The sequence below is a fragment of the Ambystoma mexicanum genome, chromosome 2p (assembly GCF_040938575.1).
Source record: "Ambystoma mexicanum isolate Mex_15411 chromosome 2p, UKY_AmexF1_1, whole genome shotgun sequence".
Taxonomy (NCBI): domain Eukaryota; kingdom Metazoa; phylum Chordata; class Amphibia; order Caudata; family Ambystomatidae; genus Ambystoma; species Ambystoma mexicanum.
The window spans coordinates 1,476,913,242-1,476,938,423 of record NC_090923.1 but is presented as its reverse complement, the minus strand read 5'-3'; the positions used below and the strand labels follow the sequence as shown (position 1 = coordinate 1,476,938,423).

The window sequence follows — 25,182 nt, the reverse complement described above, 5'->3', positions numbered from 1 at the left end:
GCAGAAAAACCTCCATTCAACAGCCTAGCTGTCACTCAACCATGCTAAGTGGTGAGCTGGGCGGCTCACCACTGGGCCAATCAGAATAGAGCGCGACTTGAGTTGGTAAGGCAACGCAGTCCAGGGTGCCAATTCCCCACCCCACCCATCCTGTGGAACCCAGACAGAGTGGCACCATTTGGAGGGCTTCTGTGGAGAAGCCCGCCAAAAAGTGGAACAAAGGGCTCGACCTTGGTCAGAGTTACAGAGACGGACACGAATGCCATTTTTGAAAAGAGTTCTGGCAAAAAGACCCAACCGTGGATTTAATATTAAATAAATAAACCGGCGGTATCTTTAACATTGCACCAAAAAGTGGTGCGTTTAAAATCAATGGGAAAATCCCATAGAGAATATTCCGGTGGAATATTTCGCGTGGTAACCACTGCCACCAGCCAGAAACTCAACAAGGGGGGACTGGACAGTGCCCCCTTGAAAACAGACCCAGGGGCAATCGAATTAACCCCTTCAAGTACTTCCACAATATGATGGTTTGTACTGGTTCTGTTCACAATTTTGGACTAGTAAAGTCAGTGGTGACTTTACATGCCCTGGGAGACAGTAGTCAGTCCCAGGGTATGGAGTCTATGTTTGGGGGTCACTATGACACCCCTGTGTTACTGCACGGAGGGTGCGGTGAAACATACACATAAAAAATAGATGATACCCTATGGAGTAAAAGACCCCATAGCCCAAAATCACACAAATAGTCAGAGACATACCTCAAATCATGCCTAAGAGTGGGAGTAAAAGAGTCTCACTCTTAGCAGGAGAAAAAAACAAACCCCAAAAATCCAGCAAAGCTGCTGGCTGGGGGACTCACTAAGTTTGGGAAATTAGCCTTATAAGAGAATTCTCCCTAACAACCTCCACCCCGCATTGCCTGAAGGAGTCGCATCTCTATGCAACGCTGCCTGGTGAGTTTCAGGAAAGAATGTGAATGGAAACTCGGGAGCGTGCTTTTAAATGAGAGCAGAGCGGGAGAAAGGCACAAACAAGGAAAGAGGCATAGTCTCAGAAAGAAAGACAAGTGTGAAAGTTAAAATAGAAAGAAATGTGAAAAGGATGAAAGTACAGCCCGGAGAAATAAAGTGAAAAAAAGCAGTGTGAAAAGCAGATAAGGACGAAAGGCAAAGAAAAGCCTGATCGAAGCAGAAGATGAGAGAAAGTGGAAAAGAAACAGTGAATGGCCCGTAAGAAGAGATGGGCATGAGAAAAGTAAAAAAGATTGACTGGGGCACACAAAGGAAGGTGCAAGGGTGCATGGAAGGGACAGCTGATTAGTTAAGAGGGTGCAAGTTATTTTATTTAATTTATTTATTACATTTGTTATACGCCCAGACCCTGAAGTATCACGGCGTAGTTGCAGACAGTTTGGTTAAATAACAATTTTTGCAGTTAGACAGTAGATGGAAAGACAGTAAATACAGTACATGGTAGCCTCAGGGTACATGCAGAACAGGTTGGCATAGATGCAGTTTGGTTGCGATAGCTATGTCTGTTAAAATTGGTTGAATAGCCAGGTTTTTAGTGATTTTTTTGAAGCGCTGGAAGGATTCTTCATTCTTGATATTTGTCGGGAGAGCATTCCAGTGTCTGGGGGCCAGCACTTTGAAACTGCTGCCCCCTGCTCTCGTGCTTTTGTAGCGTGGGATTTCAAGGAGTGAGTTATAGCTAGATCTGAGAGTTCTGTTGGAAGATTTTTTCATGACTGAGTTGTTGATGTATTTGTTTTGGCGATTCATTTATGTGTAATGCAGAGAGTTTTGAATATGATTCTCGCCAGTTATTTTCCCTCCTGGTGTTGGAGATGTGGGCGGTCTTTTTTATTCCTAGTGCTGCTCGTAGGGCTTTGTTCTGCATAAGCTGGAGTTTGGCAAGGTTAGTATTGGACGTGCCTAAGAGGAGTACGTAGCAGTAGTCCAGCTTTGAGTTTATTAAGGCTCTCGCCAGGGTAACGCAGTTTATAAGCGTGAGGAATTTGCGACTTAGAGAAATGAGCTTGGCAGTGTAGGAGGTGGCTGAGGAGAGGGTGTCTACTTGTTTTGTCATTGTTAGATTGGCGTCTAAGTAAACCTCAAGGGTTTTAACCTGTTTGAGTACTGGAATCGTGATGCCATCAATGTTGAATGATGCATAGTCAGCCTGCAAGGAGTTGATTTTGATTGATGACCCAACTATAAGCAGCTCTGTTGTTTCATCATTAAGACAGAGGCTGTTATGGGCCATCCAATTTTGAATTAGTGCGTAGATTTGATTGATAAGCAGAGTATCCTGCTCGTGGTTGCCTGACAGGGGGATAAGGATCTGGGTGTCATCGGCGAAAATTGGTGTAGATGACACCCATAGCATCAAGGGCTGCGAATAACAATTTGGTGTAGGCATTATAGAGGGATCCTTGGAGAACACTTATGGGGACTGGTATGGGGTCAGCTGACTCTTTACCGATAGACACTCTTGATGTCCTGTCAGATAGGAAGGTTTTGATCCATTTGGTGGCATCCTTTGAAAATGTTCGATAGAGTGGCACAGAGTTGTCGTGGTCAACTAAATCGAAAGAGGCAGAGAGATCTAACAGCATTAGAAGATAGAGTTTGCCTGCTTCCCTGGTGGCATCCATTTCGATTTTCAAGTCGAGAAGTGCAGTTTCAGTGCTGTGGTTTGGGCAAAAACCTGATTGTCGGGCACCCAGCAGTTGGTGTTGTTCTAGATGGTTTTGGATTTGTGTATAAGCTATTTTATCTATTATTTTCAATAGGAATGGGGCCGTTGTTATTGGTCGGTAATTTGTGGGGATAGATGGGCCTAGTGTTGGGTTTTTCAAGAGAGGGGTCACTAAAGCTTTTTTGATGCTGGCGGGGACCGTGTTGGAGTTAAATGAGGCATTGACGAATTTGGTGATGATCGGAGTTAACGTTGGGGCGCAGAGTTTTACTAAGTGGGGAGGGAATTGGTCTTCTTTACAATTGGATGCTTTTAGTTTGGCTATGGTGTCTACCACTGCTTCTTGTGAGATAGGGTTAAAGTGGAATGGCTTGACGAGATTTTAATTTGGTGAATCCTCTAGGATAGTGGGTGGGGTTTTACTTGCTAGGATTTGTTTTTTGTTGGCAATTTTCTTTTGTAGAAGAAGTATTTTGGATGCTAGCGCATTCTGGATTGTGGTACACCACGTTTTACTGGCATTAACAGGTGATGTATCTTGACAGGGTTTCTCTAGTTCTCTGAGTATGGTGAACAAGTCCTTGGAATTAGAGGAGGCATTGGTGATGCGCATATTGAAGGCATCCGCTTTGTGGGATATTATGGCTGTTTTATACATTTTATTGGCTTCATTGAATGCCTTGGCTGAGTCTGGAGTATTGTTTTTTTTATGGATGTGCTCTAATGATCTTTTGGTGCGTCTCAATGTGACTAGTTCCTCGTTGAACCAGAAACTTGTGCGTTTTTCTCCCCCGCAAGTTTTAGTTGTGCGAAGAGTCAGCAAGTCAATGGTGGTTAGTAGGCATTTTTGGTAGCTTTCTTCCAGGTAATTAGGATTGTTGCTCTTTGGGGTGATGGAAGCCAGTGCTTTTCTTAGAGCAGGGGAGAGGTTGTCTACTGTGAGTTTTTTGATATTTCTAGTTTGGACGGTATCACATTTTTGTCTGTAGTACTGTTGTTTATGGAGAAGCTGTTGAAGTGGTGGTCAGACCAATCAGTATGTAGGACCGAGTCAATAGATACTTGTGAGTTAAGAGTGAGGACCCAGTCAAGTATTCTACCTTTATTATGGATGGGGGTATTGACTAGTTGTAAGGAGTTCATATCTTGCATGGCTGCATAGAATGCCGTACCTGTATGATCTTGGGGGTGGTTGTAGCCTAGGTTTAGGTCTCCGAGTATGATACATTTGGTATTTGGTTTGATGTGGGGAGTGAGTAGTAGTGGGATATCTATATCAGGGTGCATGTTTTTATTTGGTGATCTGTAAACGATCAGGAAGTTGGTGGTAGTTTTAGGGTTGGAAGGGAATTTGGCTAGGAGCAGTTTGTGCCCCTGTGTTTCTTCAAGGGGGCAGGCTCTGATTTGGAGAGTAGAGTTAGCTATTATGGCAACACCACCTCCTTGGGTGTTAGTTCTGTCGGTCCTAAGGATATTGAATCCTGGGGGGGATGGCAAGTGCTAGCAGTGGACCTGAGGCAGGATGTAACCAGGTTTCTGTTACCACTAGGATATTTAGTTGTTGGTCAATGATGAGGTTGTGAATTTCTATGGCATGTACTCCGAGTGAACGTGCGTTGATAAGTGTACCTTTAAGGTTGGGAGTATGGTCTAGGAGTGGTGTTACCTGGGATTGCTATGGGTAGTGGGGCTCTGGTGCTTCTTGAGAGTTTGGCTGGTGCTTTGGGTGCCCCTTTGTGTTGGTGGGTCGTGGGTATTACGTCGGTTTTGGTGGGTTTGGAGCTGAATGGGGTTGGAGTGTGTCCAGGTGGAGAGATTTGGTTCGTGACCTGAGTCTGTTGTATCTGGCGTTGCCCAGGATGGGGGTTCTGTTCTTGGTGATCCCTTCAGTAGAAGTGTGTTTTATAGTTGTCTGGAGGGTGGTGGGGGTCAGCTCTGGGCTGGTGGTGGCTTTGTAAAAGCTGTTGGTTCTTTGTTCTTGTGGAAGGGGAAACAGAGAGGTGGTGGGCAAGAATGAGGTAGGGCAGGGGATGGGGTGATGACGCTGGCAGGCAAACCTGGCTAGATCTTTGTCATACTTAATGAAAGACCCTCCTGTGCAGGGAGTGGCGTTGTGTATTATACAGAATGGGAAAATGATAGCTGATAGGAGACCTAACATAGTTTGTTGTTAGGGGGAGCGAAGAAGAGTACAGTAAAGTAAGTAATACTACTGGGTGGTTGTTATGTTAGTTGTCAGTGATTGGCTTAGCTAGGGTATTCTCTAGAGCATATGCATAATAAGCAGTACTAGGAGGATCCAACTAGTAGTAAACGTTTGTTGTGTACATATTGGCGCAACGGGTGGTGAGCTGGAGTACAGTGTTGTCAGAGTGGGCTAGCTTGTACAAAACAGCAGCGGTTGGTCATGAAGACAAGTGGCCTCTATGCACTTCGGACAGTCTACAAGACAGCAGGGTTAGGCCTAGAATGGTATTAGTGGCGAGCAGGCGTTAGAATTACTGAGTACAATTTGGCGCATCAATGGCTGCGCAGCGAGGTAACGGAGTACACAGGGAAGCAGAGAGATGAGCAGGAATACAGTATTGGCAGAACTGGCTTTGGTTATGCAAAGCAGAAGAGGATAGGCGCAAGATCGAGTAGCTTCAATGCAACTTAGGCAGTAAAGACAGCGGGAATGGGTCTAGTGCGAAATATGTGGTGGGTGACCGCTAATATCACAACATAGGCATAATAGGTACTAAGTCAGATAGCTACAATGCAATTTAGGCAATATAGTGAGCTTGTGCAGTGTGGATGGGTTACAAGAGGGTAACAGTAGTCAAGAATTGACTCTCGGAAAGCAATATGTTACTTAGACGATTTCCATATCATAGGGGATCGCGTCCATCCGCGGACAGCCGCAGACAGGCCCTTTAGATCGCGGCCCTTCTGATGTAGCCGCCGGCTTCCACATTCGGTCGGGGGATCGTGGGGAAGTAGTGCCGGACAGCCAATCAGCTGTTCTCGAGAGAGTTAGCTCCGGCCTCCGAAGGCATTAAGCAAATATGTCAGCCATTTTAGAATGGTTGTGAAGGCTTTTGAATATCGGATCATAAGCCTTAGGATCAGATTTCAGGAAGATGGATGAGGATGCTTTTGTAAGCTGGGTAATGCTTACTTGCTGCTCAAGATGGAGGATAGCAGGCAGTACTTTGTTCTGCGCTGTGCACGGGTCCAGCTCGGGATGTAGGACCGGTCGAGGGGGGGGCTCCTGCCCTTCCCAGGTCGGGTGAGAAATGATGGTCCCAGCCGCAGACAGGCCCTTTAGATCGCGGCCCTTCTGATGAAGCGGCCGGCTTCCACCTCCGGTCGGGGGATCGTGGGGAGGTAGTGCCGTACAAATAATCAGCTGTTCTCGGGAGACGAAGCTCCGGTCTTCAAAGGCATTAATTAAATATGTCGGCCATTTTAGAAATGTCGTGAAAGCTTTTGAATATCGGATGATAAGCCTTAGGATAAGATTTCAGGAAGATGGATGAGGATGCTTTTGCATGCTGGGCAATGCTTACTTGCTGCTTAAGATGGGGTATAGCAGGCGGTACTTCGTTCCGCGCTGCGCACGAGTCCAGCACGGGATGCGGGACCGGTCGAGGGGGGGAGAGTGGTTGCGCTTAGGAAAAGCAAAAAGCCTGTTTTTTTTCGAAAGCCTCTGATTCTACCCCTGAAAGAATGGTTTATGAAATGTAATACATCATATGTTGTGTTAGGAAGCTGGAAGAGGCCTAGAGCTTGGGGAAGGAAGGACACCCGTTGAGGCCCATTTAAAAAATCAAAGTACATTCTGATAAAGAACTGAGTTTTGTGTTTCAAAGTTGAAAGAAGCCTAGAGCTTGGGGAAGGGAACACTGAGAGGCCTAACCAAATTAGACTTGTTAAGTTTTGTTGAACTGGTAAAGAGGATTGAAGCGTGGGGAAGGGAACCCCGGAAAACTTGCAAAAGGAACTGTTATTTTCTTTTTGAATGGTGTTTTGAAACTTGATGAAGCTGAACCTTGGGGAAGCGAACCCCAACGAATTTAAAGACATTTTGAGGGTAGTTGGAATAACTAAGAGGGACCTGTGTAGAAGGTCTGTCGAATAGCTCTGTGAAGTCATCTTAATTGTGTGACATTGACCCAACAGAACCTGGTGAAAGACCGCCTGAAAACCACCCAGGTTTCCATTTTTGTTGAATCACACATTTTATTCTTTTTTTAAAAGATTTCCTATCACATGTTTTGTTTAGAATGAGGGCAAGCATAGGTTTAGACACAGACTTTTGTTTTGGACTCTTAGACAGCGACGGCCATTAGAAACATCAGTTGAGCGAATTATCCCCTTAGAGTTGGGGCCAGTCAGACATTACACCAGCCCAAGAACTTTAGTCAATAAAGATTTTCGAAAACAAACCTACTTGAGTCTGTGTCTCTCTTGATACCATGCCTGTCTCACAACATCCTCATTCCAAAGCACTTTCACCACAGAGTAGCAGTGCTGTGAGTCAGTGGAGCAGAGTGACCCAGATTCCTGATTCATGGAACGTTTTCCTATGGGATTTCGCCATTTTAAAACACTTCCTTGAATCAGGCCCTATGAGTTTTCCGGTAATGTGCCAGTGATTCCGCTGAACCAGCTGCACCATTTCCAGCAACCACAACCATGGAATCACTGGCACATCACAACCCGTGGGAGCGCGCATTCCGGCATGCCGGTAACGGTGCGACCAGCATGACGAAAATACTGTCACCGTCCACTAAATTCAGTGGCACTGCCATCAGAAATGCCGGTGGCACTGTTACCAGCATGTATCAGATGGAAACACCAGGCCTGGAAACAACATCATTGTAGGAACTGGAAGCTCGCCAGTGCTCATTTTGAAAAACACATTCCAATAAAATCACCTACTTCCTGTGGCCATCCGGACACGTTGATAACATCCTGACAGCAGTCATGACATCTGCTGGTGTGCGGCAGCGGAAGACAGGCTTAACGGAGCATGAACTGATCGTGCTAACGGACCCCATAGTGCAACATGCTGGGGAACTGTTTGCTGACCACATGCCGAGTACCCAACTGTGCAAAATTGCCATCTGGTAGAAGGTGGTGCTTAAGGTGTCGGCCAGTAGTTGGGATGGGGCTGGTTGGGAGGGTTAGTTGGAGGGGGACGATGGTGGGGAGGTGGTTTCAGGGACACACAGTTGGTGATGTTTGTTAATTCAAAAATACACACGGTTGTGCAAAGCCATTTATATCTGGACATTCAATTTGTGGTGTGCTTTATTATTGCAATGCATCAAATGCAGAGTGTGCCATGGGTTGTGTGCAGTTAATGGGTGCTCAAAAGTTGTTCTCAATGAGTTCCTGGCGGGCTGCACGTCCACCCCTGATATCTCTGTGTTGGTGTTGTTGCATGTCTACAGCTGCATCCCCGTCATCAGCGTCCACTGGAGGCATATCTATGTCCGGGGGCAGGGGTATGTTACGCCTGATGCACATATTGTGCAACATAGCACAGGCAAGGACAATCTTCCCCACCTTCACTGGCCTGTACATTAGTGCCCCACCGAAGTGGTGAAGGCATAGAAAACGTGCCTTCAACAGTCCAAAGGTCTGCTTTATTGTCGTCCATGTTCGGATGTGAGCCCGATTGTATGCTATTTCCTGCTGAGTCTGGGGATCTCTCACAGGGGCATCTGCCATGGCAGTAAAGGGTAACCGGAAATCACCTGAATGTAAAGGGACACAGGGAGGGCCATTAGATTAGATTCAAGTGACTGGGAAGTGCATACGTATAGGGATATGAGTGAGTGAGTGAGTGACATGCATCTGGGTCTGTGCGCTTGCGGGCCTTCATTCTCTTTGATGCAACATGTGACAGGCAATGCTGGTCAGGCCATGTGTGGGGTCTGACTCCCAAGGATGGGTTGGTGGTGGTGAGTGGGGCTGAGTCGGGAGATGCTGGGTATTTTGACATGGCAGTGATGCTTTCTGGTACATGTTGTGCATTGTATGTGCCTGTCTGTCCGTGCCCAGTTTGGGATGGTGTGTCCATCGGTTGACGCATGGTGCCGGTGTTTCCGGCACTGCTTCTGGAGGGTCCCACTGTTTCAGTTCACTGTAGCACATGTGGTAGATGCCAGTCGTGACCACCCACTCTTGCGTGCCGATTGTGTCCCTGCATTGGCATGGTAGCTGTGGGCCATGCACTGGTGCCAGTGAACGCCCCCCCCCCCCCGGTGGCCTGGTGCGCATGCAAAAAGGTGTGTGTGTTGATGCCTTTTGTCACCCAATAGCCTGGTCTGCTGTCCCCCATAACGAACCATGTACGCAGGCAGGGTGCTTTTCCACAGGACCATGGAGTCATGGGCTGATCCTGGGAAGCAGGCGCAGCAGTGGGTGAGTGTCAGGTCTGCATCACAGACGACCTGCACATTCAATAAGTGGTACAGCATTCGGTTTCTATACACTTCGTCTGTGGCGTGGGCAGCCACAAGCTCTATATGTGTGCAGTCCACTGCTCTCAGTACATTAGGCATGCCCCCAAGCGCATGGAATCGGACCTTGGTGGCATTGACCTGTGCCTGTGTGGTTGGTACGGCGATGTGCTGGGACACATGGTGCATGAGGGCATCCTGGACCTGCACCAGCACAGTTCAAAATGCTGGCTGTGAGATGCCATGCAGCTCGTCGACTGAGTGCTGGAATGTGCCCATGGCAAGAAAGTGCAGCACTGACGCCACCTTCAACAGGGGTATGGCAGTACCGATGCCTATGATGCTCTGGATGTCGTCCGGTATGAGCTCCACAAGTTCCAGGATGGTGTCCCTGTTCAGGCGTTATAGAGTATGGATCTGCCTGTCATTCAGGGCCCTGGGTATGGCCCTTGTGCGGAGTATAGGTACACGCCTCGGGGGCGCAGCTTGCATGCCATTGTTCATCTGCATTCTCCTTCTCATCCTCCTCCTCCATCACTGCATGTCAGCCTGTTGCCACTGATGCAGCTCCTGCTCATAAAGCTGCACTCCTGCATGCAGCACCTCCAGGTCTATGGCTACTGCTGCGAGAGACAGCATGGTTGTGTTGGAAAATGTGGGTGTTGTCCTTTTCAGCAGACCTTGTGCTCATTGTGTTCAGCTTGGTGAATTGGGTGCACCTGTGGCCTATTCCTCCACACCTGGTCCTGGTTACCGCCTGCTCCGCAGTGCTGGTGTTTCCGGCACGGTTATCTGGGTGACATCAGCATTTTCGTGCCAGTGTTTTCAGGGAAACTGCTGTCGTAATGTGTTTCCGGCACTGCTTCTGGAGGGTCCCGCTGTTTCAGTTCACTGTGCTACCAGTAACAGTAGCACAGTGTATGCTGTTCCCAGCACCGTTGTTACCGGCATTCCCTCTCGTAGTTCTGTGCTCCGGAAAGAGTGCCAATAATCGAAATTACCGGCACGTTGTTTTTCAGACCACCACACTTTAATTTGGCCCACAGACTGGTGTTGAAATAGAAGAAGTAAGGTTAGAGCTCAAACACCCAGCTGTCAGAGAAGAGGTGTGCCATGGACAACAAGAACAACTAAAGAGCTGTAACCACACCCAGTAAGAGACCACCAACCAATGGTTACAAAATGGGACCTGATTGAAGAGGCTCCCTTCAGAAGGAGTATGTGAAAGTATAAAGTATCCCCTCTGCTCTCACTCACCAGCACACCACATGAGCAAGTCCTCTGAGAGCAGAGAAATTATCATAAAATTATTGAAGCGATCACCCAGCTTGTCAGCTCCCAACAATACACTGTATTATATAAAAATCAAGTTTGAAATGTGACAGTTACAGTCCGAAGCTTCTGGAGTGTAAACGATGTTGGGAGCTCCCTACAGTGAATGCTAGTGAACGTGCTGGAACGAATATTGTGTTTTTGAGTATATTGACATGTTGTGGGTGAAAACCTAGGGTTAAGCTTATGTATACACACACAAACTATACACACACACACGCGCGCGCGATAATAAAGTCGAATTTTACATAGATTAAGAAATATCTATTATTCAAAGCCTATAGAACATTTAATTGTAATGACACTTTGTACTATATATTTCATTGGGCCTGCGGTCGCAAATGGATTTAATATATTAAAATAGAGGAAAATGTGTAGCTATAGTTATGAATTTGTAGGATTTTCATAAATTAACAAAATTACAGTTTACTTTTTTAAAATGCTTTTCTGCAGTTGTTTTTTTTTTGTTTGGTTAAAAACATTTTATGGTATTCTCCTCGACGTCCATCAAAGGAAGACTCGATTGACATCTATGGATTGAGGGTGTTGCTTCACCTTAAGTAACATGGTAATGAACCAGTTACATCCTCCTTTGACCTCTGAGTTACCTATTCTTTTCATTTACAGTCAAATGTTTGCATATTGTTGCATGCCTGATACTGTACTGTAACAGGACGTCTGACAAACATTAGTAAATTGCATAATGTCTGGAAATTACATTAAAGCTTAAAATGTGCCAATCGCCAACTCTCTATTGCTCACCTGTCAAATTATTGTGCTACCCTGCATTTGACTATGGTACAGATCTCAAACTTCAGCATGCTTCCTTTCAATTCATTTTTTAATGCAAACACAGTTCTAATATATATTCCGTTTTATTTTTAGCATACAGAGAAGGCAACTCAAATTCATCAAGTGTGAATACGAAAGAGCCTGTGGCGTGCTTTGATTGGAGAAAGTCCAAAATTGAGCAACACAAACTTCACATGAAAGAGAGGCTTTTCTTCTGTAGTGAGTGCAAGCGAAGCTTTACTCACAAGGCAGCTCTTCAATGTCACCAAAGAATCCACACAGGCGAGAAGCCCTTTAACTGCACTGAGTGTAATAAGAGATTTGCTTTAAAAAAACACCTTCGCTATCACCAGAAATTCCACATGCGAGTGAGGCCATTTCCCTGCACTGAGTGTGAGAAAAGCTTTATTAGAAAAATAGATCTTAAAAATCACCAGAGAATACACACAGGTGAAAAGCCCTTTCTTTGCAGTGTGTGTGGTAAGAGCTTTACTCAGAAGACACATCTTCTACAGCACCTGCCTATCCACGCAGGAGTAAAGCCTTTTACGTGCAACGTGTGTAAGAAGAGTTTTACTCGAAATGCGTATTTCCAACAGCACTTGAGAACTCATACACAAGTGAATACCTCTACCTGTATTTAATGGGAAAAGATCTTTAATGTAACATCTTCACTGTCAACACAAATGAAAATTCCATTCTTTGCACAGTTTGTTAGAAGAGCTTAACTAATTGACAACTTTTTTAAGGACCTGAAAATCCATGTATGAGTTTGTCTACCTCAGTGAATGAAGTGTGAAATATGATTAGATTATCTGAAAGAGGGATCTTGAAAATCACCACTCATTAAGAGTGATCTTGGTGCACTCATTATGGGAAGAGGTTTACTCAAAATAACTATTGTGTAGAGCACTGGAGAACCCATACTGAAGTATTGCTCTTTCCTTATTCTGAGTTTAGGAAGAGCTTTGCTAAATTTGCTCATCTCTAAAATCACCTGTGAACTCACTAGAACAGGGTGCATCCCTTTCCCTCTGCTGAGTTTTGGGAGCAATTTACCAAAAAGACCTTCAACAACCATAAACTGTCTACTTAGAGGCTGAAGGAATAAGATAATGAAAACCCCAACAGCCAAAACAACCACCTGTGGAAAAATGGAAAACTGGAGCAACACAAGTATTTTCAAAAAGGTAGACGTTTGTAAAACTTCATGGTGATCAGATATTAAGATAGTTGTGGTTGTGAGACGAAGAAAGACATGAAATATAGGCTATTAATCATGTAAAGTGAGGATAATGGACTGCATGCCAAATGGTTTTCTAAGTACGTACAGACATTGGAAAAACTGGTGAATGCAGATTCTGCCATGCAAGTGAAATGTTAATGGCATATGTTTATACAAATCACTCTCGTGTCATGTACCCAGGATTGGAAAGTGGCTGATTTGTTGCTAAAAAAGTAGGATATTTTAGAGAAACATAACACAAACTTGATTCACCTTAGAATCATATAAGTATTAGTGCCCTTAGATCCTATTACGTTATTTTGGTGAACTTATCACAAATAATAGAATTAAAGACAGTTTGAAAAATGGTTTCCTGATGTCCTTCTCATATGTCTATAATAAAAAGGGTCAGGTAAAGGCAGTGGAGGAGAGAAAATAAATTATGGAAAAAGACAGAAGTAACACAGGCTAGGGGTATTGGGTAGCAGTATTGCAATGTAGTAGTTGGTGGGGTGGACTGCCAGCCACCCCTGCTCGCCCATTAAAAGAACAGAGAAGCAAAACAGACAACCTGCCAAAAAAACAAAATCAGATAACATGGAGTGTGTGCTTATTTTGTTCAGAAAGAACAAATATGTATTCTGGCATAGAAACTATCATAACTCACTGCTCCACATCAGGTTGAAAAGGCTTATGAAAGGTTTTTTTGCAACAGTTGGTGGAGTCTGCAGGAAAGGGAATGGAAAAGGCAATTCTTTGATTGATTTGGTCACTGTTCGTTCTGACATACTTTTTAAGATGAATTGCGATCCATGCAATCTTTTAAAAGTAAACTGTAAGGCAAAGAATTAGATGGCTTTCATAAGGGAAGATGTTGTAAAAAGACTGCTCATTGATTTGATACAACTAAGTGAAAGCAATCCAGTCCAATGTGTATTTTCAAATGCATTTGGACAACAGCCATTTGATACTGAGGTATTGAACTATTAGTGGTACATTTCAGAGTGTAGGAAGTGTTAAGTTATTTTTAGCTGAGCTCCGAGAGCCTTATTCTCTGAGTTGTCAGCTAAAATTCTTGCAAATGGCTTGTTTTCGTATTTGGCAAAGGCAGCTTAAGAAGAGTGTCATTTGGTTCCTACTCCTCTTTAACATCGCTGAAGCTTCATTGCCACTCAGGGTTACAAATAACATTCAAATAATGACATTGCAGCAATAGAAGAGGTTAAACTTACGTTTATCAATATTGTAAAGAAGCCAGTTTTTCTATGACACAATAAATCAAAAATAATAAAATAATTATTTTGAAAGTGCTATGTTGGCAACCCTTGATGTGTTTAAAATGATCGACATGTTTGAATGTTACTTTGGATACAGCAACAAGTGGAAAAAAGTGTACCCTTTCGCCTACAGCTAGAGACATTGACAAGTTAATTTGTGTGTTTAGGTTAGGGTGGAATGAAGAATTGACATAGTTTTTATGTAGCTGATATTCTGACCAACCTGTGAAAACTACTTACAAAATTGGGATGCGTTGATAACAGATGGCAGAATAATGTTTCAGAGGAATGGATTTTACATGTATCATTTTGTACTCTGCTTTTTGCTTAGTTTGATACCATTTGTGGAATTACTGGGTTGTGCGCCGAAACTTATTTTGCCCACAAACTTTACTGTCACTCTTCAGAGTTGGACTAAAGTGAACATGGTCACTATAGATGTAAGACTTGCTTAAATACAGCTCTCGCTCTCTGCAATGACCTGGGTACACAGCAATGAAAGAGCCTTAACTTAAACCATCACCTTAAGTAACTATGAAGACACCTCTGATGCGAAATGAGAAAGCCATAACCTAAACCAATTTCCCTCCTCATGGAAATCCCTTTACAGAGAGTTGAAAGAAACCTGGCCCTGATTCTGGCTTAAGAACTGCACTGCCTTTATGGCTGATTCGGAGAGTAGATTGATATACACTGGTGTCAATCCTAGTGACACCCCAAAAAAACTAAAGGGTATCCACCTTCTATAGTGTCTGGGTATAACAATTTCATATATACTAGCTGTTTCCGGCATAACATATGCCGTTCTAGCAGATCTTAAAGGTCAATATAGGTTGGTAATTCATAGGGTCACGTCTAACCCCCTTCTTAAATATCGGAATTGCCACTGATCGCTTCGAGGAAGGGGGCGTAGGTCCCTGTGACTTATTAATGGTCATTGAAAAGGCTAAAATGTATAGGTAACCGTCTCCTTTTGAATTTGAAAGGCATATTTGTTTCAAAATGAACGAGAGTTGTGCTTGTTATAAGAACAGTATCTTAAGTTCCACCGATTACACAGGCCTTTATGATGTGTCTTTTAGATGCGTAATTGTCAACCTTGTTCCATTGCAGGAACCCCATGATGGTATAAGATTGCCTAGTAGCATAATTACAGCACCTACTTTAATTTTTAGCTTGTGAGGAGGCATTCATCCTACAGCGTTTCGCTCTTTGGAGACTGCAACGTTGAGCTGGTAATTAACTGTCCATTGACATTGGAACCGCCATATCCTGTGTGGAGAGGATTAGGGGTGAGATTTTTCCGAATGTTGGCGATAGTGGAAGGTGACGGTGACTGCGTAGAACTAGGCTTTCGAAGGGATTTTGTCCTCCGACGTATTCCTTATCTATGATATTTGTATCTCCAGCTGGCTGGCCTCGGAAAACATTTTTCCCAGTAGAGGGCGCTGTGCGTCGACGTCCGTCCAGTAGGTGTTCCTCGATAGCCACCGTATCGACGCCGACGTCATCATGCCTTTAAATGGCCAGGCGCAGCGTCCGTTGCTCAGTTCTGTTTTTCCGTGCTTCGTGTGCCTCGGAATACCGTTGCTCAGTTTGTCAGTCGAAATATAATCATATTTCCTCGAGAAAACCGACTCGTACTCGATGGCTTCCTCCTCAGACTTGACGACCCCTCTGTCCGGTTTCAAAAAATGCCGAGACTGTGGGAAGAAAATGTCGTTGACGGATCCTCACAGGATCTGTTTGTGGTGTCTGGGAATCGAACACCAGTGTTCGGAGTGTGAGGAATGCCTATCCATGACGGCGAAAGCCTTGAAGGAGCGTAAGGGGAAGCTCGAGAGAGAGGTAGGTCAGTTTTAACTTCCTCGAAAGTTTCCACGGTAGAGTCGAGACATTAGTCTCCTCACCGTCGAAAGCATTCTCGGTCTAGGTCTCGAAGTGGCTCCCACCACTCGACGAGGTCTAGACACTCGAAGAAGAGACGTAGAACATCTCCTTTGTCGTCTTCTTCTAGTTCCCATGAAAGAGTAAATTGCCCCACAAAACACAGCTCTCAGGCTGAGTGGGAGGAATTCAGAAAAAAGATGCTAAGCGTCTTCAAGAAAGCGGCCTCGACCCCCTCAAAGTCAGCTGAGGGTGATACCCCGGGTGGAAAGCCCAAAAAATCTAAACGCCGCGAGTCTCAGCACCCGGCGAAAGAGTCGACCCGAAAGCGCCATGAGCCATCGGGAAGTAAAGCATCTTCGACGCCATCGTCGAAAACCCCTTCGAAGCATAGATCGGTGCCATCGACGCCGTTGTCGAAGGGTTCTTCGACGCATCCGTCGATCGAGTCGATGCCGGCGTCGACGCCGACATCGACGCCGATAAAAGAAAAACCCACGGCTACTCCACAGCCAACGGTTACACCGAGAGCCTCCGACACGACGTTGAGAACGTCGTCGACATCCTCGAGCAGAATTCCGATCCTCGAGTTCTTCGAGGCCTCTTCCAGTTTTCTCGACGCCTTTGTCGGCGCCTTCGAGGATTTTTACATCGGCGTCGACGACATCGACCTTTTCAAGGCAACTGATGATGGCTCCCTCTGCTTTAGAGATGGGTTTTATACCATTTCACAGGCCAGAGCATCCCCCCTTAACTTCAATTTATGAAGAAAGGGAAGATTCTGATCAAGAAAGGCCTTTTGGGCTGCAGAGGACCACATCACCTGAACCAGAGACTTTTGCCTCTGAGGAAAGAAGGTTGAAAGACCTTCAGGATGCATTACAGTAAGCAAGTGGCCTAGACACTTCCCCAGAAGTGGAATTTGTCAAACCAGACCCAGGGGAACATGCTGAAACCCCTTATAGAACCCTAATGTCAAGAATTATAGAGTTCATGGGTTGGTCTGCGCCTTCACCTGTTTTTCAACAGGATGACCTCACAGATATTCTGGATAAAGGTCCACAGGAGGATCTTGTGGTTCCCTTTCATTCTGCTTTACAAAGAAAGATTTTAACTAACTGGGAAACTCCTGAAGTTGTCCCTGTGGTTAACAAGAAGTTGTCAGCGAAATATAGGGTATCTGCTGCTGACCCTGATTACCTATCTAAGCACCCTACTCCAGAGAGTCTGGTGGTCCAGGCTGCAACTTCATCAGGCAGTACATCTGCATACCCCACTGCTCCGCAGGATAGGGATGATCAAAAATATGATGCCATGGCTAAGAAAGTCTTCTCGGCCTGTAGCATGGCTTTAAAATCTATTAATGTGACTTGTACGCTCGCTAGGTTCAGCCATACTCTTTGGGAGTGTGCTTCATCAGCGGCTGACTGCCTCCAGGAAGGAGAAGAAAGGGACGCATTTTTAAATATCATCAGAGATGGTAAAGATGCAATGTGTGAGTCCCTTCAAACTGGCATTGATTCTGCTGACAGTATCAGCAGGGCCATGGCGGCAAGTACCACAATCCGCAGGCATGCGTGGTTGAGAAAGTCCGGCTTTGCTTCTGACATACAGGCCAGACTGTTAAATATGCCCTTTGACTGCTCTTCCCTGTTTGGTAAGAAGGCGGATGACAGTTTGGAAAAACTGCAAACATCTAAAGCAGCAGCCAAGTCACTAGGGGCTGCAATCCGCCAAACTAATTTTCGTCCCTCAGGATCCTCTTGGAGAGGAAGGTCCTTTCGCTATTATTCCTCATATGGAAGAGGCAGAGGACGGCCAGCTCAAAGAGGCCAAGGAAAATTTACCCGTGGTGGACGGGGTAAAGGAAAGAAAGCCGCATCAGCAGGAGCAGGAGCCGCTTTACCTTCGGCAACTGCATCAGCCACTCCCAAACCACTCTGAGGTCTCCCATCACAAGACACCTGTAGGGGGTAGATTAACTCACCATCTGACGGAATGGCAGGCTATTACGTCAGATCCTTGGGCATTGGAGACAGTTGCCCAAGGTTACTGCCTGTCTTTTCTACGCATCCCTCAGAGCCATCCACCGGGGAACAGCTCTATGAAAGTGCCGGATCCGCTCCTCTTGCGGGAAATTGTAGCCCTGCTAGAGAAAGTTGCCATAGAACCGGTGCCTGTAGCAGACAGGAACAAGGGCTGTACTCCCCCTACTTTCTCATACCAAAGAAAGACAGAGGACTGAGACCCATCCTGGACTTACGAGAATTGAACAAGTTCCTCAGGAAGGACAAGTTCAAGATGGTAACTCTCTCTCCGATCCTTCAGCTTCAGGACTGGTTGGTATCTCTGGACCTTCAGGATGCTTATTTCCATGAGCCAATCCATCCCAAGCACAGGAAGTACCTGAGGTTCGCAATTGGCAGCTCTCATTATCAATTTCGAGTTCTGCCATTTGGGCTGACCTCTGCCCCGAGGGTCTTCACCAAGCTAATGTCGGTTGTGGCTGCAAGCCTAAGGAGGGAAGGGATTCACGTCTACCCCTACCTGGACGATTGGTTGATCAGAGCAGTTTCTTCAGAACAAGCTCGGATCCAACTAGATTATGTCTGCCACTTCCTTCACAAGCTGGGCTTCTCCCTCAATTTAAAGAAGTCACAGATGATACCATCACAGAGACTCCAGTTCATTGGAGCAGTCCTGGACACGTCCCTGGGAAAAGCCTTGCCATCAGAGGTATTCTGCAGATGGTCAACAGGTTTCAAAATGCCCAACGCCTCCCAGCCTACGACTTTTTAAGGTTGCTGGGCCTCATGGCATCCTGCATATCCCTTGTGCCAGAGGCTCGCCTGAGAATGAGATCCCTTCAGTGGGCACTGAGGACTCAGTGGTCACAATTCTCAGGGAGGATGACAGATCTCCTCCGGATTCCGGACAAGGTAGCCCACGACCTTCAATGGTGGGCCTCTCCAGAGAACATCTTGAAAGGAGAACTGTTTTGGCAACCATGGCCGGAGATAACAGTAGTCACAGACGCCTCACTCACGGGGTGGGGAGCCCATGCCAACGACTTGACCATCAGCGGTCGTTGGTCTCCATCGGAGTCCAGACTACACATCAACCTGTTGGAGCTGAGAGCCATCAGACTGGCACTGAAGGCTTTTCTGCCGTCTGTACGGGGGAGAAACGTCCTGATAATGACGGACAATACAGTGGCCATGCACTACCTCAACAAAAGAGGAGGCGTAGGGTCACTGCCACTGTGCAGAGAGGCGATGCAGCTCTGGTTTTGGGCAATTCAGGAAGGAATCTCTCTATCGGCAATTCACCTAGCCGGAGAGAAGAACTTGACAGCGGACGCTCTGAGCAGGCAGAACACAGTCTCCCACGAGTGGGAGATAGCTTTGGAAGTCCTTCAAGAGATCTTCGCCCTTTGGGGAACCCCTCAAGTGGATCTGTTTGCCACCAGTATCAACAGGAAGTGCGACAGATTTTGCTCAAGGGAATTTCCTCCAAGAGGAGCTCTAGGAGACGCGTTCGTAGTAGACTGGGAGTTCCCACTTCTGTACGCGTTTCCTCCGGTCCCTGTCATTCCTCAAATGATCAGGAGGTTGAGAAGGTTTCAGAAGACCACGATCCTAATTGCCCCGGATTGGGCCAGGAGAACGTGGTACCCGGACCTTCTGGACATGTCCATCCATCCTCCAATTCGTCTACCGTACAGAGAGGATCCTCTCTCGCAGAAGGGAGGTCAGGTTCTCCATCCAGCCATCAAGACCCTCAACCTTCACGCTTGGTATCTGAAAGGTTGAGGTACAAGGATTGGGACCTTCCAGATGACGTCATGGAGGTGTTGCTTTCGGCCAGAAGGCCAGCAACTAAGACTCTATACCGCTGCCGTTGGAATACATTTTGCAGCTGGTGCAGAGAAAAGAATATCGAACCCTTTTCATGTGGTACACCTGCAGTGTTATCCTTCTTACTTTATTTGGCAAATTCAGGCCTTCAAGTTGGCACTATTAAGGGCTATCTCGCAGCGCTATCGATCTTTAAGCGCACTGCAGAGGAGCCATCGTATTTCAAAATTCCATTGGTAATACAATACCTGAAAGGTCTAACTAATGTTTACCCTCCAAGACAATTCAAGTTCCCTTATGGGACTTAAATCTAGTTTTAAACTTCCTAAAGGGTGCTCCCTTTAAACCACTCTACTCTTGTTCATTGAAGTTTCTCACCCTCAAAACTGTTTTATTGGTAGCTTTAACATCTGGTAGAAGGGTTAGCGAGATACAACCCCTATCTTGTAAACCTCCTCATACAATTTTTCACAAGGACAAAGTCGTTCTACAGGTGAAGCCTAACTTCCTCCCAAAGGTAGTTTCTGAATTTCACATTACTCAGAAGATTACTTTACCTTCATTCTATCCTCCTCCCCATCCGGGGAAAGAGGAAGAGAGACTACACACGCTGGACCCTAAGCAAGCTTTGAGTTTTTATATCAGTAGACTTGCTAAAATTAGACAAGCAGACCAACTCAGGACATAAATTGGGATTACCAATAACCAAACAACCATCTCCAGATGGATTATTTTAGCCATTCTGGAATGCTACAAACTGGCAGGGAAAGAGCCCCCTTAAAATCTAAGGGCTCATTCGAGCAGGGGTATCGCAGCCTCCTCAGCTCTTCAAAGAGGGGTACCAATTATAGACATATGTGCGGCTGCCACATGGTCGTCCGCACATACCTTTACCAAATTTTATAGCCTGGATTCCTCCTCTAGTCAAGAGACTAGATTTGGCAAAGCTATGTTACACTCTGTTCATTCTTCAAGAGTAACAGGGCATCTCTTACTCCCGCCTCCAATCACATACCACTGCTATGGGAGTCTATCATAGATAAGGAATACGTCGGAGGACACAATCCCTTCGAAGAACAAGTTACTCCTTACCTGGTAACGTTCTTTCGATGGGATGTTCCTCTGACGTATTCCTTATCGCCCCTCCCATCCATCCCCGCAGTAACATTTCCCTTGTGGTTGCAGCTTACGCTCCTTCAAGGGTAGTAACCATTCATGCAATAACTACCTTACTCTACAAAACGGAACTGAGCAACGGACGCTGCGCGTGGCCATTTATAGGCATGATGACGTCGGCGTTGATACGGTGGCTGTCGAGGAACACCTACTCGATGGACGTCGACGCACAGCGCCCTCTACTGAGAAAACATTTTTCTGAGGCCAGCAAGCTGGAGATACAAATATCATAGATAAGGAATACGTCGGCGGAAGATCCCATCGAAAGAACGTTACCAGGTAAGGAGTAACTTGTTCTTCTATTTATTAAATTATAGCTGTTGTTGAAGTCGGCGCACTTTGCTATTTGGATAGCAAATGGCAACCTAACACAGATGAATTGCATCAGCTGAGTACGGAAACATACCTAAGTGTTATATATATATATATATATATGTGTGTGTGTATATATTAAAGAGAAGGGAATTATGGTTGAGATATGTTTAGCTTACAGCAAGGACTATGTACACAAACTGTTAGACTCATCATTAGGTGGTGAGATTAATAATGACACAATAAAACATAGCAATCAGTGGAATTCATTATCGCAAACTACTTTTTAGAACGGAACTGCATGGTACCATCATGCTGAAATATTTGAAAAGCCAGTTGCTCCCACAAGGATTAATTGTAAGAAACAAGCCACGTCTGTTTCTAGATGATAAAGATTTTAGGATCAAGTGGAGCTATATAGTTAAAAAGTGTTGGCGTGACTAGCTGATTCTTATAATCGATGCAGCTAGGAATCGTGAGGTGATTAAATGACAGGCAGACAAGGGAGGGGCTGCTGTTTTCATGAACAGAACAGATTACATCCTTGAATGTAACCATCTCCTGGCGGAGTAGAGTAGCTACCAGGCCTTGAACAGTGATCCCACTAATAAAATGGTCAATGAATCAAAAGTAAGGTTAACCGAGCCCTTTACTGTCACATGATTGGTAAACCGGAAGAAGCCTTTTTGATCAGGGAGAACAGGAGGATTCCTGTGATTTACATCCTCTGGAAAATTCATTAAAAAACTTTAAACCACCATGATGACCCATTGTATCAGGGGTGAATTCCATTTTGAAGCCATTGTCAAAATATGCTGACTGCTATTTGAGACCCTTTGTATTACAAATTAAAAGTTATATACAGGACACTAAAGACGCTATTAAAACAAAGGGATGTGATTTTCAGCCTGACTCCCATCTTTTAATATGTCTTGACATCCAGTGCTTGTATACCAGGATACCCCAAAGGGCCATTCTTGAGGTGGTGGAAGAAATACTACTATGAAGGTTAGACGATCATCCAGTTAGTAATGCTTTCATTTTGTGGTGCTCGGAATATGCTGTGAGGAACCCATGGTATCAAAAGTAAGACGGACACAAAAGATATGTTTGGAAAACCTTTATTATTCTCGAAAAGGGATTGTAAGAATGCCTATCTTACCCTATGTCTTAGATGGGAGCATGCTCGACCATCAAATAATAAATAACACAGTCCTGGTGGAGGCTGTCAACACAAAATGGCATATGCTAACAAAACCTATTACTAGCCCTTACTCTAATGTAACAAATATGTGTGGGCAAAATGTATATGCAAAAAGAATAGTGTTCACAAAATAACATGTCAGGGTGACTGAGCACTGTAGTTACTTCCCCATGTTTTCATCAGGGGACAAGGTGGCACACTCAGGCAAGAGAACACACTCTAGCTTATTTAATATGAGACTGCAGCTCAGGACACAAGCCAGGGCCTTCCACAACAAAGTCTCTTTGCTCCCCAAAGTCTCTTGATTGCAAGGTGCCTGGGTTACATACAAAAACAAAGTTCCTTCTTTCCAGGATTTAAGGTTCACCAGTGTGCAGGTTCACATTTCAAAATGGGTCTCCCTGAGCCGGGCTCAGACCCCTTCCCACACAAGTTCACAATAGGTCTCCCTTGGTCAGGCTCAGACCTTCCAAACTCAATTTCTCTCAGTTCATCAAAAGTTTACCATAGGTCTCTATTGCTCAGGCTCAGACCTTCCTTCAGCTTGGTTAAATCGAAGACTTTCGACTTTGCAATGGATTTTACATAGATCTTCACAGGACCACTTTGATTCACTTTCATTTCCCTTACTTCATACAGTTGACTTTCACACTTAGTTTCCCTTGCTTGCACTGCTTTCTGGTACTTGTGGTTCTCACCTCTTTCAACTTTCGTAGGTGTCCCTCAGTCGGGCTCGAGCCTTTTCAACATTCCGTTCATCTTGCTTTTAAAGTTCAGATATATTTCCCAAAGATCTTCAACAATATGGTACATTTTTTTAAATAAACAAAGTGCGTTTTGGTTCTTTTATTCCACAACGTTAACCACTTGCTTTGTTATAGTTTCCCCTTTTCCAGACACAGTTCAATTAATGTACCTAACACAGTTAGTTCGCTGTGATGGAGGCTTTCGAAAATGCATCTTTTCCTCTTACTCAGGACCACTCTGTTACTTTCTATCGCCAAACAATGGTATCTCACAGTTCCTCAACTTCAATACAGACTGGCCTTGCATGAATCTCTCAGACTCAACAGCTGGGTTGATTTCTGCATTTGCTTCCTTGTTCTGGGAGCCAAGGTCTATACCACGGCGGTTGCTTCACCTCCCCAACTCGGTCGTTTACCCTGGAGGGCCGCTGGTATCTTTTGCACTCTGGGGTCTCCCTCGGTCAGGTTCGGACACCATTTTTACAGTTCCCACACGGGTCTCCCTCAGTCGGGCTCAGACCCCTTGTGATTTGCCAAATTTAAAATAGTTGGACTTCAAGTCCCAGAATGGCATTCCGGCATTTTGGTAGCTGCAGGAGTTCAATGGGATACTTGTTGAGGTCAGGATCTCACCACCTGCCCCTCAAAGGCCTGGGCTTTCCTACTTTGCCCAGGGGGAGAAGCTCTGGTGTGGTCACCACCAGGTTACTCCAGCTTCCCCTGGTCTGACTCCCTGGAGGTGCAGTTCCCTCTCCACACTGCAGCCTCGAATTCTCTCCCTCTGGCTTCCGTGCACCATCCAGCATCTAGCTCGCTCCGTGTGTGTCTGTGTGTCCTGCCTTTTATACTGAGGGGGGGCTTAATAGGTCTCAGGTGAGACTGATTGCTAAGGGAGGTCTGACCTTGCCTGTCTCTATTAGTGGGGCAGCACAGTATTAGCATGTGGCAGTCTGTCTTCTGTCTCTCAGTGTGGTATTGAGAAATCTTCATCCTCTCAGTCCCTCTCTTCTTCGTCTGTGTTCTTGCAAAAGAGAAGTGATCAGGGATCATGGGAGTTGTAGTGTTTCCGGGCAATTACATGCAAATTGGGTGTAATGTTGTTCCATTGGGGAAAGTAGGTGTATGGTTGTGGATAGGTGGGCTCTTGTTTAGAATATCCCAAGAAGACTGTGGGGATGTCGGGTAGAGGTGTACCGAAAAGGGTTTATACCACGTCTCTCCCGAGGGCATTCCTCCCGCAGTCCCTGAGGACCCCCTGCCCAGGCGATCCTTCCCCGCTTGTCCACTCCCAGGGTCGGGATCCAAGCGCAGTGGCCCTCCCCTAGCCAACTGAACAAAGGATACATGGGGTCTAGCAGTGAGGACGCCTTCAGGTTTCTCACAACGCCTTAAAAAAGAATGTTTTCCAATTTCAGGGTTGTTTCTATCTACAACTAGAAGGGACAGCCATGGGTGCCAGCATGGCCCCCACTTTGGCTAATCCCTATGTGGAAATGTTTGAGAGTGATATTTTCTGACCACAGTCCTTTCCGATTTTGCCTGAAACAGTGGTTAAGATATATAGATGATATCTTGATTTTCTGTGACGGCACATTGGAGAATGCAGAGGCTTTTGTGCTGTGCTTAAAACAGATACCTCAAGTTTCCATCACAAGGGTAAACTTATCGTTAAACCGTACAGCAAATTGACAGACTGGAATGCCCTGCTTCATTTCTCCAGTTACCATGCCAAGCATATTAAGAACAACTTACCTTTCGGCCAGTTCCTTAGACTTAAACGGAACAGCGGCACTAAGGAGCACTATGAAAAGGGTGCTAATGAGCTATTGAACAAACTTATCTCTGGAGGGCATTCCTTGAAATTGGTGAGAGGTTCAGCCAAATGGGCCAAAGTAGCAAACAGGAAGCCTTATTAGAACAAGTCCCTAAAAGGCAAAGGAATTAAACAGGTTTGTTGTTCGTAAATACTTTTACCAAACCTTCATACTGGATCAAAACCATTATTATGTGGGGGGCACAGCCTGGAGCGCCGACGATGCAGTCGCTCCCTTGATGGCCTCCGTGGGGTGCCCGTTGCCGTGACATTTTGGGGCCACGAATAGGCTAAGACGATGGACCCCGCTCTAACCAGGGCTCGATGAAAACCTGCGGCAGTGGTGGCCGCGCTCCGGGAGCTTTCCAGGGCTTTGCCGCGAAGTTATGAGTCTTTGAGTTCC

At 45.5% G+C, this 25,182-nt stretch overlaps 1 protein-coding gene across 1 annotated transcript in view; it reads left to right on the top strand.

The window, feature by feature from the left end:
- The window catches only part of LOC138567646 (zinc finger protein 398-like), a 1,191,033-nt gene extending 1,177,215 nt beyond the window's left edge, over nt 1-13,818 (top strand). Inside the window, exon 8 of the mRNA XM_069646115.1 lies at nt 11,376-13,818. Within this exon, the coding sequence (XP_069502216.1) occupies nt 11,376-11,926 (551 nt within the window). The 3' untranslated portion in view covers nt 11,927-13,818. The remainder of the gene's footprint in view (nt 1-11,375) is intronic.
- Nucleotides 13,819-25,182: the final 11,364 nt, after the last annotated feature.